Genomic DNA, 19,096 nt, shown 5'->3' with positions numbered 1-19,096 from the left:
AAGGAATGGGTGATATTTTGTGTTAAGACCCTTCTTCAGACAGAGTTAATTCTGCTGCTTTTCTAGCTATCCTCCAAGCTCTGGTGTTAGTATTTTCCAACATCATTGATTACTGAAATAATTTTACATTTGTTGACTGTGAGACAATGACCGTCCAAGTTTACCATGCACCATCGTATTTTACAAATCCATACCGCTCTCCAATTCAACCTTTCCCTTTAACCCTCTCATTCCAGGTGGAGTCTGCGTGGCCCAGTCCCTGAAGATTCCCCGAGACCCGAAGCGTGAAGTGTTTCACAAGATTATCAGGCGTCTGCTAGAAACCCCCAATGCGCGAGGCGTCATTATATTTGCAAATGAAGATGACATCAGGTAAGTCATGACACTGTAGATGAGCAAAGCATCAAATTTGTGAGGCTTTGAATTTGTTAGCAACGTTTACGTTAGAGCAAACTGGACAGGGAAAGTATGATTCCCAGGGTGAAAATATCAAAGGTTAGAGGACACAACTTTAGTTTAATTTAACGCTTGGCTTCTCAGCACAGCAATTCTGCGCCAACCATCGATCACCCTTTAGTTCTATTCTACACACATGTGACAATTTACAGAAGCCACTTAACCAACAAACCATCTCGCCTTTGGAATGTGGGGGGAAACCCGGCAGAATCCCACTCGGCCACAGAGAGAACGTGCAAACTCTATAAAATACAGCACCCGGATTCAAGTTTGATCTTGGTCTCTGGCACTGTAAGGCAGCAACTCCATGGCGCCCCTGCTACAAGGAGGGGTTGGCCAAACTTTGATTATTTTCTCAGAATGCCAAGATTTAAGGGGAGAACTGACAGAGTATCTGCACTTACGAGCGACATAAATAGGCTTGACATTCAGACCCTTTTCCCAGGATGGAAATGTTAAAAACTAGTGGACATAACTTTAAGGTGAAGAGGGGCAAAGTTTAAAGAAGATGTGTGGGATTTTGTTTTACGTGGTGTGGGTGTCTGGAATGAGATGCCAGGGTTGGTGATGGAGACAGATATGATAGTGGTGTTTAGGAGTTGTGTGGATATGGAGGCAATGAAGGGATATGGATTACGTGCAGGCAAAGGAGATTACTTTAGCTTGACATCGTGTTCGGCACAGACATTGTGGGCCAAAGGGTCATCGTGCCCATATCCCTCTAAACCTTCCTATCCAAGCACCTAATGTTTTTCTATGTTCTGTGCCACCCATGGATGTTGTTTGCAGTGGATGGGCGTGAAAGTAATTTATTTCCTGTTTTTCTCCTCTTATTCAGGCGCGTGCTGGAGGCAACCAAGATGGCCAATCAGACCGGCCACTTCCTGTGGGTTGGGTCAGACAGCTGGGGTTCAAAGGTCACGCCGGTGTTACAACAGGAAGAGGTGGCAGTGGGAGCCGTCACGATCCTTCCCAAACGGGTGTCAGTCCAAGGTGCGAGACTCTGGCCTTAGACCTGCCATTTCATTGTTTATCAATAATGCCAACATATTTGCAAATTAAGTTCATAAGCAGAATTACGCCATTCGGCCCAGCAAGTCTACTCAATTATGGATGATCTATCTTTCCCTCTCAACCCCATTCTCCTGCCTTCTCCCTATAATTCCTGACATCCATACTAATCAAGAATCTATCAAACTCTTCATAAAAAATACCCAATGACGGCCTCAACAACCGTCTGTAGCAATGAATTCCACAGATTCAACACCCTCTGACTAAATAAATTCCTCATCAATTCCGTTCTAAAGATATATCCTTTTATTCTGATGCTATGGCCTCTGGTCCTAGGCTCACTCACTGTTGCAAACATCCCATTCACTCTATCCTGGCCTGTCACTATTCTGTAAGTTTTAATGAGGTTCAGCCTCATCCTTCTAAACTCCAGCGAGTACAGGCCCAGTGATTTAATTAAGATGAAATCATCATGCTTTCTTTTATATTTTCACTTCCTTTATTAGGCTGAGGCCACATTTGGAATAGTGTGAGCAGTTATGGGCCCCATATCTGAGGAATGATGTGCTGGCTTAGGAGAGAGTCCAGAGGAGGTTTACGAGAATGATCCAGGGGATGATTGGGTTATCATATGATGAGCGTTGGATGGCTCTGTTTAGCTTAGTTTAGTTTATTGTCACATGTACCGAGGTACAGTCAAAAGCTTTTTGTTGCATATTGTCCAGTCCGCAGAAAGGCTATACATGATTACCTTTGAGCCGTCCACAGTGTATGGATACAGGATAACGGGTAAGATCAACTACAGTAAATTCCGATTAAAGATAGTCCAAGGGTCTCCAATGAGATAGCTCAAAGACTCTATAGTTGTGGATATGATGGTTCATTTGTCTGATGATAGCTGTGAAGAAACTGTCCCTGATTCTATCCCTGGATCTGGACCTGCACTCGCTGGAGTTTAGAAGGATAAGGGGGAGCGGATTTCATTGAAACCTACCGAATAATTAAAGGCCCAGATAGAGTGCATGTGGAGAGAATGTCTCCTGTAGTGGGAGTGTCTAGGACCAGGGGGCACAGTCTCAGAATAAAAGGACGGAGACGTGGAGAGATATCTTTAGCCTGAGGGTGATGAATCTATGGAATTCTTTGCCTCAGCCAGCAGTGGAGGCCAATTCACTGGGTATTTTTAAAACGGAGATTGACCGGTTCTTGGTTAGTAAGGGCATCAAAGGTAATGGTGAGAAGACAAGAGAATGGGGTTGAGAAAGAAAAATAAATCAGTCATGATCGAATGGCGGAACAGACTCAATGGGCCAAATGGCCTAATCCAGCTACTAGTTCTTATCGTCTTATCAGTAGGTTTTGTAGACTTCTATTCTTATTTACAGCAAAACACAAGGTGCTGGAGGAACTCAGCAGGTCAGGCAGCATCTGTGGAGGGATTGGACAGATGGGGTTTTGGTTCAGGACCATCCATCAGAGTGAAGAAGAGTCCGGACCTGAAATGTTGTCAGTCCTTTTCCTCCACAGATACTGCCTGATCCACTGAATTCCTCCAGCACTTTGTGTTTTGCCCATGATTCCAACATCTGCTGTTCCTTTTTCTATTGTCAATTCTCATTTATAGCATATTCCTAAATCGTGATTCTGTGATGAACATACGTTTTTTTTTTTAAAGGATCATGTTATTAAGCAGACACAAGGAACTGCAGATGTTCGTTTACAAAAAAAAACAGTAAATGCTGGAGTAACTCAGCAGGCCAGGCATCATCCCTGGAGAACAGGACTCTTCTTCAGACTAATTGTTGGGTGTTCTGCTTTGTTCAGCAATCAGCCTGAAGTAGGATCTCAGCCTGAACCGTCAGCTTTCCATGTTCTCTGGAGATGCTGCTTGACGTTTCATGCTTTTCTCCCTCCAAAAACATACGGCTGGTAGGCTAATTTTCCTCTATAAATTGCTCCCAGTGATGTGGGTGGGAAAACACACCTTGTGTGAGCGGGTGATCGATGGCTGACGTGGAATCAGTGGGCCAAAGGGCCTGTTTCCATGCTGTGTCTCTAAAACTAAAAATGTTTTTTAAAAAATGACTCTTCTTCAGACTAATTGTTGGGTGTTCTGCTTTCTTCTACAATCAGTCTAAAGAAGGATCAGGAACCGAAACGTCGCCTATCCATGTTCTCCAGAGATGCTGCCTGACCCGCTGAGTTACTCCAGCACTTTGTGACTTTTTTTCCTTACTTTATTAAGCAGCATGGTTTGTACATGCGTGGATCATCTGGCACTGCTTCCAACATACACCGTGTTACATTTGTCGTGTCAACTTGGGTTCCTATTGCGGGATTTGAGAAGTGATAATATAGATCAAGACGGTTGCTATGGTTACAGACAGGTGACCACCTGCAGAAATTGTCTACGGGGAATCTTGTATAGAATCATACAGTGCGGAAACAGGTCCTTCGGCCCAACTTGCCTACAACGACCAACATGCCCCATCTACACTAGTGACCCCAGCCTGCGTTTGGTCCATATCCCTCTAAACCTGTCCTATCCATGTGCCTATCCAAATATTTCTTAAACGTTGTGATAGTACCTGCCTCAACTACCTCCTCCAGCAGCACATTCCGTACACCCACGACACTCTGTGTGAAAGCGTTATCCCTCAGGTTCCTATTAAATCTTTCCCCCCTCACCTTAAACCTATGTCCTCTGTTTCTTGATTACACTATTCTGGGCAAGAAACTCTGAGCGTCTACCCAATCTATTCCTCGCATGATTTTGTACGCCTCTATAAGATCACCCCTCATCCTCCTGCATTCCAAAGAAGAGAGTCCTAGCCCACTAAACCTCTCCCTGTAGCTCAGGCCCTCGAGTCCTGGCAACATTCTCGTAAATTTTCTCTGCACCCTTTCCAGCTTGACAGTATCTTTCCTATAGCATGGCGCCCAGAACTGAACACACCATTCTAAATGGGGCCTCACCCACATGATCTCCCAACTTCTATAATCAGTACTCTGACTAGTCAATGTGCAAAAAGCCTTTTTGACCACCTTATCTACCTGTGGTGCCACTTTCAATGAACTATGTACCTGCACTCCTAAATCCCTCTGCTCTACAACCCTCCCCAGATCCGTCCGATCATATTGTCACATCAAAACTGGTCTTCAAGAAGGAAGGTTCTGAACTTTAGTTATTGTCATGTGTACCGATGTACAGTGATAAGCTTTTGTTTGCATACTAACCAGTGGAAAAACAATATACAGGATAAAGGGAATATTGTTTAGTGCAGATAAAGTCCAGAAGAGTCTGATTACACATAGTCCGTGGGTCTCCAATGAGGTAGGTAGCAGCTCAAGACTGCATTCTAGTTGTTGATAGAGTGGTTAGGTTGTCTGATAACAGCTGGGAAGAAGCTGTCCCTGACAGATGGTGTTTCATTAACTGTGTTTTTCAAGACATTTTTTTGTGGGCTTTCTGAAAAAAACTGCAATGCATTTAATTTTCAAGCTGGCTAATGTTGCAATATTCACATCACACGTTCAAGGTTGTCTCTTGTACTCAGAATAAAAATTTTCGTCATGCATCCATACTCATATTCATATGCTACCAGTGTCCCTCAAGTTACAGAAGTCGGGTTGCACACTTTCATGTTTTACTTACAGAATAAAAACGACCAAATTGCCAGGACCTGTGGGCCTGAACTACAGGGAGAGTTTGAGCAGCTAGGACTTTATTCCTTGAGGTTAGGAGGATGAGAGGTGATCTTATAGACGTGTAAAAATCATGAGAGGAATAGAAAAGTAGATGCACAGTTTTTTTACCCCGAGTAGGTCAATCAAGAACCAGAGGACATAGGTTTAAGGTGAGAGGGGAAAGATTTAATAGGAATTTGAGGGGCAAGGAACTATTAATGGGTATAAGGAACTTATAATGTCACTTGTATGGAACGAGCTGCCAAAGGAGGTAGTTGAGGCAGGTGCTATAATAACATTTAAAATAAATTTGGATAGATAAATGGACAGTGAAGTTTAGAGGGATATTGTCTGATTATGGGCAGGTGGGACGTGCAGTTGGGGCATCTTGGTCGGCATGGGCAGGTTGGGCCGAACGGCCTGTCTCTGTGCTGTATGACTCTATGACTATCTACCTCAATGTGGAATCCAGGTGGCAGTTACTCCTATCATCTGGAGTTCTGTGCCATAATTCTCACAGAAGATCATGTACTGTGTAGTCCAGACATCAGACGTTTGTTTCTTTTAATATCTAACCTGAGTTCTGTAACTAAGTGATCAACTGGAATTGTCTTCCATTGAAAGACGCAAAATGCTGGTGTATCTCAGCAGGTCAGGCAGCATCGCTGGAGAATGTGGATAGGCGATGTTTCGGGACGGAACCCTTCTAAGATGTCTTCCATTGACGTTTGCTGATGATTGTTAAAATAGTGGCGCTGCACTTCATAGCCTCGTAGACCTTGGTTCGACTTTGAATTTAATCAACAAACCTGCACATCTCTGGGATGTGAGAAAAACTGGATGTGAGAGCACTCGATGAAAACCAACAGGGAGAACGTGCAAACTTCACATGGGCAGCACTTGAGGTCGGGATCGAACCCAGGTCATGACGGGCTGCGTGCCATTGCCATGCCCCGGCAGGAGGCAGGTCTGGATCTGCAGAACCGGGAGCACCGCCTGGAATGGGAGCCTCGTCTGAGGCTCATCTCCTGCTTGGAGAGGTGAGTGGCGGGAGTCTGCGGCAGTGGCGAAAGCTGGACAAAGGGCGGAAAGGAGTTTTTACCTTCATCACCCTCAAGGTCGGCTGTGAGAAGTGTCCCAGGGACACAAACACTGAAGGTAGCCGGGCGAGGAGTGGGACGGTCAAAGGCAACGGCTGCAACGGGCCTTTATAACCAGCTCCAGCTGGGAATGTGAAAATGGCGCCAAAACATGGCGACTTCTGCATATGGACTCAGTGGGGTGATTCTGTGCATTCTGTACTTAATTGGGGATTGGACCTATGTTTGGCAATAATCTTACTGATCTGTATGCAAAAAAAAGAATTTCACTGTACCTTGGTACACATGATTATAAAGAACCATTGTCTCTGGTGCGGTGAGGCAACAGTTCTACCATCTACGCCACTGTGTCACCCTGGTAGCTGAGCGATTTAAATTCAATTGATTAACATTTTAGTATATGTGGTAATGCTATTGAAAATACCCAGTTGTTTAAAAATCTGCAGTGTTCACTTAATGTCCTTTCTTAGCTGTCCTTAGCTGGTTTGTCTCACATATGACTTCGGGCTGATAGAAATGTAATGAACATTTAAAAGCCTTTTAAAATGGTCTAGAAAATCTCCTCCTTTAAGGTAGAAGCCAGGAACTGCAGATGCGTGTTTATACCAAAGAGTGACACAAAGTGCTGGAGTAATTCAGTTGGTCAGGTAGCATTTGTGGGAAAAAAGGATGGTTGACGTGTTTAGAAACATAGAAACATAGAAATTAGGTGCAGGAGTAGGCCATTCGGCCCTTCGAGCCTGCACCGCCATTCAATATGATCATGGCTGATCATCCAACTCAGTATCCCGTACCTGCCTTCTCTCCATACCCTCTGATCCCCTTAGCCACAAGGGCCACATCTAACTCCCTCTTAAATATAGCCAATGAACTGGCCTCGACTACCCTCTGTGGCAGGGAGTTCCAGAGATTCACAACTCTCTGTGTGAAAAAAGTTCTTCTCATCTCGGTTTTAAAGGATTTCCCCCTTATCCTTAAGCTGTGACCCCTTGTCCTGGACTTCCCCAACATCGGGAGCAATCTTCCTGCATCTAGCCTGTCCAACCCCTTAAGAATTTTGTAAGTTTCTATAAGATCCCCTCTCAATCTCCTAAATTCTAGAGAGTATAAACCAAGTCTATCCAGTCTTTCTTCATAAGACAGTCCTGACATCCCAGGAATCAGTCTGGTGAACCTTCTCTGCACTCCCTCTATGGCAATAATGTCCTTCCTCAGATTTGGAGACCAAAACTGTACGCAATACTCCAGGTGTGGTCTCACCAAGACCCTGTACAACTGCAGTAGAACCTCCCTGCTCCTATACTCAAATCCTTTTGCTATGAAAGCTAACATACCATTCGCTTTCTTCACTGCCTGCTGCACCTGCATGCCCACTTTCAATGACTGGTGTACCATGACACCCAGGTCTCGCTGCATCTCCCCTTTTCCTAGTCGGCCACCATTTAGATAATAGTCTGCTTTCCTGTTTTTGCCACCAAAATGGATAACCTCACATTTATCCACATTATACTGCATCTGCCAAACATTTGCCCACTCACCCAGCCTATCCAAGTCACCTTGCAGTCTCCTAGCATCCTCCTCACAGCTAACACTGCCCCCCAGCTTAGTGTCATCCGCAAACTTGGAGATATTGCCTTCAATTCCCTCATCCAGATCATTAATATATATTGTAAATAGCTGGGGTCCCAGCACTGAGCCTTGCGGTACCCCACTAGTCACTGCCTGCCATTGTGAAAAGGACCCGTTTACTCCTACTCTTTGCTTCCTGTTTGCCAGCCAGTTCTCTATCCACATCAATACTGAACCCCCAATGCCGTGTGCTTTAAGTTTGTAAACTAATCTCTTATGTGGGATGTTGTCGAAAGCCTTCTGGAAGTCCAGATACACCACATCCACTGGTTCTCCCCTATCCACGCTACTAGTTACATCCTCGAAAAATTCTATAAGATTCGTCAGACATGATTTACCTTTTGTAAATCCATGCTGATTTTGTCCAATGATTTCACCACTTTCCACATGTGCTGCTATCCCATCTTTAATAACTGACTCTAGCAGTTTCCCCACTACCGATGTTAGACTAACTGGTCTGTAATTCCCCGTTTTCTCTCTCCCTCCCTTCTTAAAAAGTGGGGTTACGTTTGCTACCCGCCAATCCTCAGGAACTACTCCAGAATCTAAAGAGTTTTGAAAGATTATTACTAATGCATCCACTATTTCTGGAGCTACTTCCTTAAGTACTCTGGGATGCAGCCTATTTGGCCCTGGGGATTTATCGCCCTTTAATCCATTTAATTTACCCAACACCACTTCCCGGCTAACCTGGATTTCACTCAATTCCTCCAACTCCTTTGACCCGCGGTCCCCTGCTATTTCCGGCAGATTATTTATGTCTTCCTTAGTGAAGACGGAACCAAAGTAGTTATTCAATTGGTCCGCCATATCCTTGTTCCCCATGATCAACTCACCCGTTTCTGACTGCAAGGGACCTACATTTGTTTTAACTAATCTCTTTCTTTTCACATATCTATAAAAACTTTTGCAGTCAGTTTTTATGTTCCCTGCCAGTTTTCTTTCATAATCTATTTTTCCTTTCCTAATTAAGCCCTTTGTCCTCCTCTGCTGGTCTCTGAATTTCTCCCAGTCCTCCGGTATGCTGCTTTTTCTGGCTAATTTGTACGCATCATCCTTCGCTTTGATACTATCCCTGATTTCCCTTGTTATCCACGGATGCACTACCTTCCCTGATTTATTCTTTTGCCAAACTGGGATGAACAATTTTTGTAGTTCATCCATGCAGTCTTTAAATGTCTTCCATTGTATATCCACCGTCAACCCTTTTAGAATTAATTGCCAGTCAATCTTGGCCAATTCACGTCTCATACCCTCAAAGTTACCTTTCTTTAAGTTCAGAACCATTGTTTCTGAATTAACAATGTCACTCTCCATCCTAATGAAGAACTCAACCATATTATGGTCACTCTTGCCCAAGGGGGCACGTACAACAAGACTGCTAACTAACCCTTCCTCATTACTCAATACCCAGTCTAAAATAGCCTGCTCTCTCGTTGGTTCCTCTACATGTTGATTTAGATAACTATCCCGCATACATTCCAAAAAATCCTCTTCCTCAGCACCCCTGCCAATTTGATTCACCCAATCTATATGTAGATTGAAGTCACCCATTATAACGGTTTTGCCTTTGTCGCACGCATTTCTAATTTCCTGTTTGATACCATCTCCAACTTCACTACTACTGTTAGGTGGCCTGGACACAACACCCACCAGCGTTTTCTGCCCCTTAGTGTTTCGCAGCTCTACCCATACCGATTCCACATCCTGCAAACTAATGTCCTTCCTTTCCATTGCGTTAATCTCCTCTCTAATCAGCAACGCTACCCCACCTCCTTTTCCTTTCTCTCTATCCCTCCTGAATATTGAATATCCCTGGATGTTTAGCTCCCAGCCTTGGTCACCCTGGAGCCATGTCTCCGTGATCCCAACTATATCATAGTCATTAATAGCTATCTGCACATTCAACTCATCCACCTTATTACGAATGCTCCTTGCATTGAGACACAAAGCCTTCAGGCTTGTTTTTACAACACTCTTACCCCTTATACAATTTTGTTGAAAAGTGGCCATTTTTGATTTTTGCCCTGGTTTTGTCTGCCTGCCACTTTTACTTTTCACCTTGCTACCTATTGCTTCTACCCTCATTTTACACCCCTCTGTCTCTACGCTCACACATTTAAGAAACCCTTTCCCTTTAACTCCATCCTCCACTAGCCCATTCGACACCCCACCCCCCTTATTCAGTTTAAAACCACCCGTGTAGCAGTGGCAAACCTGCCTGCCAGAATGCTGGTCCCACACCTGTTAAGATGCAATCCGTCCCTTTTGTACAGTTCCCCCTTTCCCCAAAACAGATCCCAGTGATCTAAGAATCTAAATCCCTGCCCCGTGCACCAGTTCCTCAGCCACGCGTTCAGGTCCCGTATCTCCCTGTTCCTGCTCTCGCCAGCACGAGGAACTGGAAGCAAACTTTGTTTAGTTTCGAATCTTTTTAAGAGATTTATTTTCAAAACATAATCCTCTATAAAGGAGTTTGACAAGCTAGAGCAATTATGCCTCCTCTCTGCACTAAGTGTTGTACTTGTTTAAAACACAAAGCGTTGGAGTAACTCAGCAGGTCAGATGGCATCTCAGCAGACATGGATAGATGATGTTTCGGGTCCGACTCGAAACGTCACTTATTCCATGTCCTCCAGAGACGCAGCCTGACTTGCTGCGTTACTCCAGCACTTTGTGTTTTACTCAAGGTTCTAGCATATGCAGTTCCTTTTGACTCGTTGCACCAGTGTGTGGCATGACTACTCATGAATAGCATGATCTGGTTTAATTGGATAGCACATTGGATAGTCTTGGCAACATGTTCGGCACAGACATTGTGGGCCGAACGGCCTGTTCCCGTGCTGTACTGTTCTCTTCTGTTCTGTTCACACAGAAGTTTTTCACTGTATCTCAGTACACATGACAGTAATAAACCAAAACCAATACCAGATATTCCACCTGGCCCATCCATATTTCCTGCCGCCTTCTCTGTAAGTTAAAACTACCTTTCATTTAATCTCTTTCCCAGTTCTTACTAAAGATACTTGACTTAAATATTAACAAACTCTTGCCACAGATGATGCCTGCTTAGCTTTCCACCTCTTTCTGATTTTATTTCAGATTTCCAGCATCTGTACTTTTCTTTTGTATATTTTCATTGAGATAGATCAGCCAGAGATACATCATGAAACAGGCCCCTCTGCACCCCGAATCTTTGTCGACAATTAATCACCTGTATACTAGTTCTATGTTATCCCAGTTCCACATCCTATACACCAGGGACAGTTTACAGAAGCCGATTAACCTACAAATCGTTTTTGGAATCTTTGGAATGTCTTTGGAATGTGGGAGGAAACCGGAGCATGCGAAGAGAACACACAAACTCTGCACAGACCACACCTGTGGTCAGGATCAAACTCGGGTCTCTGGTGTTGTAAGACAGCAACTTGACCGCTACTTCACAGTGCCAGAGACCTGTGTTTCATCCTGACCTCAGGTGCAGCCTGGGTGGAGTTTGCACGTTCTCCCTGTGACCGGATAGGATTCCTTCGGTGCTCAGCTTTCCTTCCACATCCCAAAGACGTGCAGGTGTGTTGCTTAATTGGGCTCTGTAAAATGTTCATAATTTGCAGGGAGTGGAAGAGATAGTGGGATAACATAAAACTAGTGTGAGCAGGTGATCGTTGGACGGCCTGGACTCGGTGGGCCGTCAAGCCTGTTTCAAAGCTGCATCTTCCAACATAGCAATTACTTAATGGAATCTCGTGTAGAGCATTACCATCTGGCCTTAGATCTAGTGATTTGTGTGCTTTAAAGGTTATTCAAAATTCCATATAAATCTATCTTCATTTCTCTCATTTGAAAACTTGGCACAATCAATTGCTCACCAGGTTTACTCTTGATTAGTAATATTTTTAAATGATAAGTTGCGATGATATATGTTTAAAAGATTTAAGGTGAGAGGGGAAAGATTTAATAGGAACCTGAGAGGTAATATTTTCCACCAGATGGTGGGGGTATGTGGAACGAGCTGCCAGAGGAGGTAGTTGAAGCAGATACTATAACAACATTTAAAAGATATTTGGGCAGGTACAAGGATAGGAAAGGTTTGGAGGGAAATCGGCCAAACAAAGGCAGATGATACCACTGTAGATGGGCCATCTTTGTCGATAAGCTCATAAGTCCTAGGTGCAGAATGAGTCCATATGGCCCATCAAGCCTACCGTGCCATTCAATCATGGCTGATCTATCTTTCCCTCTCAACCCCTTTCTCCTGGTTTTGTCGCATAATCCCTGACACCCTTGGCAGTTGGTTTGAATAAGTTGGCCCAGACCAGTTTCCGTGCTGTATGACTAATTCCAGCTTTGATCTTCGCATTAATATTGCAAGTGACTATTGTGACTGATTAATCTTCCATTTAATCACAAGTTAACTGCATTATGACAATTGGATTCTCAACTCCTTCCCCACATTCCTTACATGTGCTGTTAAAAGATAGTCATTCATTTCTCTTGAGGCTTCACATGCTCATAGTGGAGATAGTATACTGGCTTCCTGCTGTGACTACCAAGTTCTGAATTGTGCCTGAAGCCATCCACCATGTGAATTCCAATTTAAAGTTCAAAACAACTTCTATTCTACAACAAAATTGAATTGCTAACAATGGCAGGTTAATGTGTGATCAAATTGATTAGCTTTCCATTTCTTTCACAGAATGACTGTTGTAGTCTGGGTCAAACTGTACTGAAATCTTCCTTTTTCTCCACCTACTGCCGCAGATCAATGAAGCAAGCATTTAGGAATAAAGCTAAACTAACAATCATCAGGTTTTGTGTTAAGTGCACTATGGAAGTTACTCTTCTTCCCTCAAGTCACTTTGTTTCATTTCAAGGACAGACTGCAGCATTGAGCTTACATTGAGAGATTTTTTTTAACCCCAAATAAAACCTTACTACAGAAAAGGGCAAATATTAGTTGGATGGAAATTATCGCTAAATACTGAAATTTAAAAATATTGCAACTAATGCTGTGTTGAATACATTTCCCACTAGAACAGGCCCTTGGGCCCACAATATCTGGGCGGCACAGCTGCGCAGCGGTAGAGCTGCTGCCTTACATTGTCAGAGAGCCAGGTTCAATCCTGACTACGGGTGCTGTACCTGTGACTAAGACGTACAGGTTTGTAGGATAATTGACCAGTAGAAATCGTAAATGATCCCGTGTCTAGAATAGTGCTGGTGTACGGAGTGATCGCTGGTCGGCGTGCACTCAGTGGGCCAAAGGGCCTGTTTTTGCACTGTATCTCTTGTCTAAAGTCTAAATCTACGCCAAACGTAATGCCAAACCAATTCTTAGCTGCCTGCACATAATTCACATCACTTACCATTTCCTGCATACCCAAATGCTTATTCAAAAGTCTTAAATGCCACTATCATATTTGCCTCAATCACCACAGGCCCTTCGGCCCACAATCTCTGTGCCGAGCATGATGCCAAGCCCAACTCTTATCTGTTTACACGTAATCTATATCCCTCCAATCCCTGCATATCTAGGTGCCTACCCAAAAATCTCTCTTAAATGCCATTATTGTCTTTGCATTAACCACCACCCTTGACAACGTATTCCAGGCACTCTCCTCCTTCTGTGAGTAAGTGGAGAACATAGAACAGTGCAGCATAGGAATGGGTCTGTAATATATGTGCCAGACATGTTGCTAAATTAAACTAATTCCTTGAGATTAACTTTTCTAATCACAGTTAAGTTAACTTAAAATTGCATTCTCAACTCATTATAGTTTCATGCTCAAGTCGATAACGTATCAACTTATTATTGTGGTGGATTATTGGTGAACTTTATTTTACCAGGGTTGTAAGTAGATTTTGTTGTCAAACCAAAATATACATTTTGCATTAAAAAATTGGAAAAATGTCACGGATAAAGTGGCCACTCTCGTCCGCTATGCTATAAAAAAGCGAATTAATCACTGGGGTTTTCATTGGAACAGACAGAACTGAGGAGCAGTGAAGTAGATTGTTAAATGTAACTGCAGGACAAAAGAGTAAAGGAAAATATAAAGAGTTTGATGGGGAGAGTTCTGGTGGAAACCAGCAGTGCTCCCCCTGCCAAGACCTGCAGAGCACTCAAACCTAATGTGCACAAATGTGACTCATGGCACATGTCAGAACCAGAATATACATCACTAATAACACCAGAATATAAAGACTAGAATATACATCAGTGAATTGAAAATGTTCAGTCAGAAGGCCAAGTGATACAAGAGAGTCAAGAATGTAGGGGGTGGCACAGTGGTAGAGCTGCTACCTTACAGTGCCAGGGACCCAGATTCGATCCCGACTACGGGTGCTGTCTAGTTTAGCTTAGTTTAATTTAGAGATACAGGCCCTTCAGCCCACGCCCACCGAGTCCATGCTGACCAGCGATCCCTGTACACTAGCATTACCCTACACACTAGGGGAAACATAAAAGTTCGCAATTCTTATCGAAGCCAATTAACCAACAAACTTGTACTTTGTTGGAGTTTGGGAGGAAACCGGAGTACCGTGGAGAAAACCCACGCGGTCACGGGGAGAACGTACAAACTCCGCGCCGACAGCACCTGTAGTCAGGATTTAACCCAGGCCTGTGCGAAGTTTGTGCGTTCTCCCAGTGACCGTGTCGGCTTTCTCCTGGTGCTCTGGTTCACTCACACATTCTAAAGATGTAAAGGTTTGTTGGTTAATTGGCTTCTCGCGTGTCGGATGTGAAACTGGGATAACATAGAACTAATGTACAGGTGATCCTTGGTTGACGGGGACTTGGTGGGTTAAAGGGCCAGTTTCCATGCTGCATCTCTAAACTAAACTAAACTAAACTAAATGTCTAATTGTCATATGTACTAGCAACAGGACAATGGAATTCTTACTTGCTGCAGCTTTACAGATTTGTCGATGCAAAACACACAGATAAGTATATAATAATTAATGATACAAAACTTGAATAACTGTAATGGTAGGTAACCATAATAGTGCAAAGCTGAAGTCCACAGTGTAACTAAAGACACAGTCCATAAAAGATCATAGTTGGAGGTTAGTGTTGTGCAATGTTCAAGAGCCTGATGGTTGCTGGGAAGAAGCTGTTTTTGTACCTGGAGATCACGGTTTACGGACTCCTGGACCTTCTTCCTGATGGTAGGAGTGAAATGAGAGTGTGGCCGGTGTGGTGTGGGTTATTGGTGATATTGGCTAGCGTTTTGAAGCAGGGCCTATGATGGACTGAGCAATGTCTGCCAGTCTCTGTCGATCACTCCTTTGTAAAAGAGATTATTAGAAAAGATTGGGAATTAAAGTTAAATTATGTGATCCTATTGGATAGCATGCAAACCAAAGCTTTTCACTCTCCCTCGAAACATGTAACAATAATAAACCTAAACCTAATTCCAATGATTTTAAACACAAATTGAATGTTGGTTCGATCCCAATTTGGACACCATGTATGGTTCTGATCTCCATATGGAGTTCAGTTCGAAAAGGTATGTGAAATGTGGATAAAACTAGTCATCTAGAAATTCACTATTGTTCACCAGTACTAGTTCTGTTATATATTATCCTAACAGCATAGTAATTGAATTTGGTGGAATCAATTGTTGGAAATAACATACATTGTAAAGAAGGGATGCACAAGAGAATTGAGTGATGAAGGGAGGTTGAAAAAGTCAATGCCTTCTACCTTGGAGTGGCAAATGTTAATAGTCCCACCTAATGGAGGTTTTCAAGCAGATAAGTGGTTTTGATGATTTAGATGGAGGAAATTTGGCCCCTCTGGGTGGCTGGGTCAATAACACATTTTAAATCATTGGCAGAAGATTTAGTGGGGAAATGAGAACAATTTTTTCTCGCTCTTTGCCTGGAAGGTGGTGAAAAGTGATTCCATAATTTTGAAAGTGTTGTTGAAGTACGTGAGGTTGTAAAACTTCCAGCAGTACTCTTTTGAAAAGTTATGGGAAGCACTGTCAGGCTTTCTTTCAAAGCCATCACGGGGAAGCAGGGCCAACATTTTCTCTCGTACTTTAAGTTTCTTTTGGTGCAAGTGATTTTTAACTCGAACCAGACCTCGATACGGTGTGTGTGGAATTTGCATGTTCTGTAGGTGACAGTGTGGGTACCCTGGGTGGGTGAACCCTGATTTGTTGATGGGTTAGATGGACAATGGAAATTACCTCCAGTCTGGTCAACTGCAAAACGATCAAAGGGTGAGCAGATGGGGCATTCAGAAAGGGATGCAAAGGAATAAGAGGAGGATTGGGATTCATGGAATTGCTTTGCTTTCATCTAGCTTGTACCCTATCGATTACATAGCTTTTTCTGTAATAGGTAAGTAAATAAGTAAAAAGGACACAAAGTGCTGGAGTAACTCAGCGGGTCAGGTAGCATTTCAGGAGAACATGGATGGGCGACGTTTCAGGGTGACACCCTTCTTCTTCAGGGGAAGCTTGAAGTAGGGTCCCAACCAGAAACATCACATGTCAATGTTCTCCACAGATGCCGCCTGACCCGCTGAGCTACTCTAGTGCTTTGTTTTTTTTTGGCAATCCAGCAGTCCACAAGTAAATGTTTAATTCTGGTGGAGTCGGATCTCAATCTGCAGTCGAAGACTTCATGCTGCGTTGGATTTTGTTGATCATCTGAGAGATGGCTCTTTACTGGAAGGGTTCACCTCATCGATAAGAATGTGATTTGAGGGCAGGTTGTCGGTGGGTTCTGGAGGCTTGGAGATCTCGACTTGGCAATGCTAAAGCCTCGTTCACCTGAAAGCTGCTGTAGATTGTCATGTAACATTGCGCATACATTGTGGCAATGTCCACTCAATTGCTTCTCAGTTGTCTAAGCTCCGGTGCATTGTTATGTAACAGTGTCATAGAGTCATGCAGCATAGAAACAGGCCCTTCGGCCCAACTTGCCCATGCCACCCAACATGCACCATCTACACTAGTCCCGCCTGCCTGCATTTGTCCCATATCCCTCTAAACATATCCTATCCGGGTACCTGTCCAAGTGTTTTTTACATGTGTTTTTTTCTCCAGAAATGCTGCCTGACCTCTTGAGTAACTTCAGAACTTTGTGTCTTTTCGGGTAAACCAACAACTGCACTTCCTTGTTTCTACATAGTTAATGTTAGGTTTATTTCAAGAAGGCCAATAAAATAATGTCCCAACATCCTGCACCTGCACATTTCATAATCCATGATTGGACTTATTCTAGTATCCATCTCAGGCTAACCATCACATAATGCATTTTACCTCAATTACCCATCTCTCCTGCAACTAGTCTACAATTCAAACTAAATCTAAAGGAAACAAGCACCTCGTCCCATATACCCACCACCCTTTTGTGTGAAAAAATTTGCTCCTCAGGTTCCTATTAAATCTTCCTCCCCACCCACCTCGCCTCAGCTCAAATCTGTCCTCTGGTTGTTGATTCCCCTACTATGGGAAAAAGACTGCACATTTACCCTGTCTATTCCTCTCCTGATCTTGTACACCTCTATGAGAGCATCCCTCATCCTCCTGAACCACAAGGAATAAAGTACTAGCCTGCCCAACCTCTCCCTGTAGCTCAGGCCCCTGAGTCCTGGCAACATTCCGTAAATCTTTCCGGCTTAAATTGTGTAAAAAAATATATGTATTCTTGCGCATAACATCTATCACTCAACAGACTCTGCTTTTATGGTTTCAATTGAAAGATAGCTGCTATGGTTTTCCCCTTGGCTTGTCAGCTAGTTGTTATGTGGCATTTTGTAGTCAGGTGGAAGTCGTTTTAATCTTTAATCCTTGAGGTACCACGGTCTAAGCGGAAGCTCAGAGGGGATAGAGCCTTTTCTGTTGCTGCTCCGGCACTCTGGAACACCTTGCCGTTGCACATCAGACAGGCCCCCTCACTGTCCATCTTCAAATCCTCCCTAAAAACGCATTTTTATTCTCTGGCTTTCGACACTGGCTGAGACATTGCTCCTGTTCTTAGTGCTTTTAATGTCTTTTAATTTTTACTGTTTTTAGTCCTTCGTTTTACGGTTTTTAATGGTTTGTAATAACTTTTTGTCCATGAGTTCTCATGTACAGCACTTTGTGGCAACTGCGGTTGTTTAAAGCGCTTTATAAATAAAGTTTATTATTATTATTATTTGAGCTGCATTCGAGCTTATGGTGTGCAAGCAATTAGTCACTTATTCGTTTTGACAGACACAAAGATTTCTCTGTGGCTAGAATATAGATCTGCTCTAGATGGCATTGGTTCATACGATAAGTGACAGGGATACCGTGGCTTTAAAGCTTAGTAGTGACTGTTTGCTTTAAATTAATTCAGATATATACAGCTCCAGTTCACAGACGCACAGCATCATTTGTTGTATCTAAGGCAGGTTGCCCTCATGCACTAAGTCTTAAGTGCCACAGTGACGCAGCTGGTGGAGCTGCTGCCTCCCAGCACCAGAGACCCGGGTTCGATCCCGACCTCGGGTGCTGTCTGTGTGAAATCTGCACGTTCTCTCTGTGACTACATGGGTTTCCTCCTGGTTCTTCTCACATCCCGAATATATGTGGGTTTGTAGGTAAACTGGCGTCTGGAAATTGCTCTCAGCGTGTAGGGAGTGGATGAGAGTGCGATAACATTAAATTAGTGTTGATGGGTGATCGATGGACGACATGTACTCAGCAGGCTGAAGGACCTGATTCCATGCTGTATCTGCAACCTAAACTAAAAGTCTATGAAAACAGTGTACGTCATGTTTTCATATGTCGTTGCTCATACCTGATGCCCTGAGTTCATATGGCTGGCATTACGAGCCGCTACAAAACATCTACGGACACCTACGAGCTCGCTCCCGACATTCCCCGAGTTCGAATCAAGGGGAAAACTCGGGAGAGTTTGTGAGTAACTCGGGAAAGTGGGACAGGGCCTTAAGGTTAGTGAGGGAAAGTTTAAAGTGGATGTGTGGAGCAAGGTTCTTCCACAGAGTGTGGTGGGTGCCTGGAATGCGCTGCTAGGGGTGGTTGTGGAAGGTTTTTAGGTAGACACATGGATATGCAGGGAATGGAGGGATTAGGATCATATGCAGACGGAAGTCATTAGTTGAGTTTGGCATCACGTTAGGCACAGACATCGTGGACCAAATGTGTTGTACTGTTCTTTGTTTGAAGTTCTATTAACTGGTCCAATCTTTCTCATAAACCAACCTG

The 19,096-nt window shown here is 43.6% G+C and overlaps 1 protein-coding gene across 3 annotated transcripts in view; it reads left to right on the top strand.

The window, feature by feature from the left end:
• grm4 (glutamate metabotropic receptor 4) overlaps positions 1 to 19,096 on the top strand; it is an 844,630-nt gene that overhangs the window by 385,595 nt on the left and 439,939 nt on the right. For all 3 annotated transcript variants that reach the window (XM_033042492.1, XM_033042493.1, XM_033042494.1), the window contains exons 4-5: positions 237 to 372; positions 1,295 to 1,449. In XM_033042492.1, the coding sequence (XP_032898383.1) occupies positions 237 to 372; positions 1,295 to 1,449 (291 nt within the window). The remainder of the gene's footprint in view (positions 1 to 236; positions 373 to 1,294; positions 1,450 to 19,096) is intronic.

Source organism: Amblyraja radiata, chromosome 24, assembly GCF_010909765.2.
Source record: "Amblyraja radiata isolate CabotCenter1 chromosome 24, sAmbRad1.1.pri, whole genome shotgun sequence".
NCBI lineage: Eukaryota > Metazoa > Chordata > Chondrichthyes > Rajiformes > Rajidae > Amblyraja > Amblyraja radiata.
This window is presented reverse-complemented; position numbering and strand designations above follow the sequence as displayed.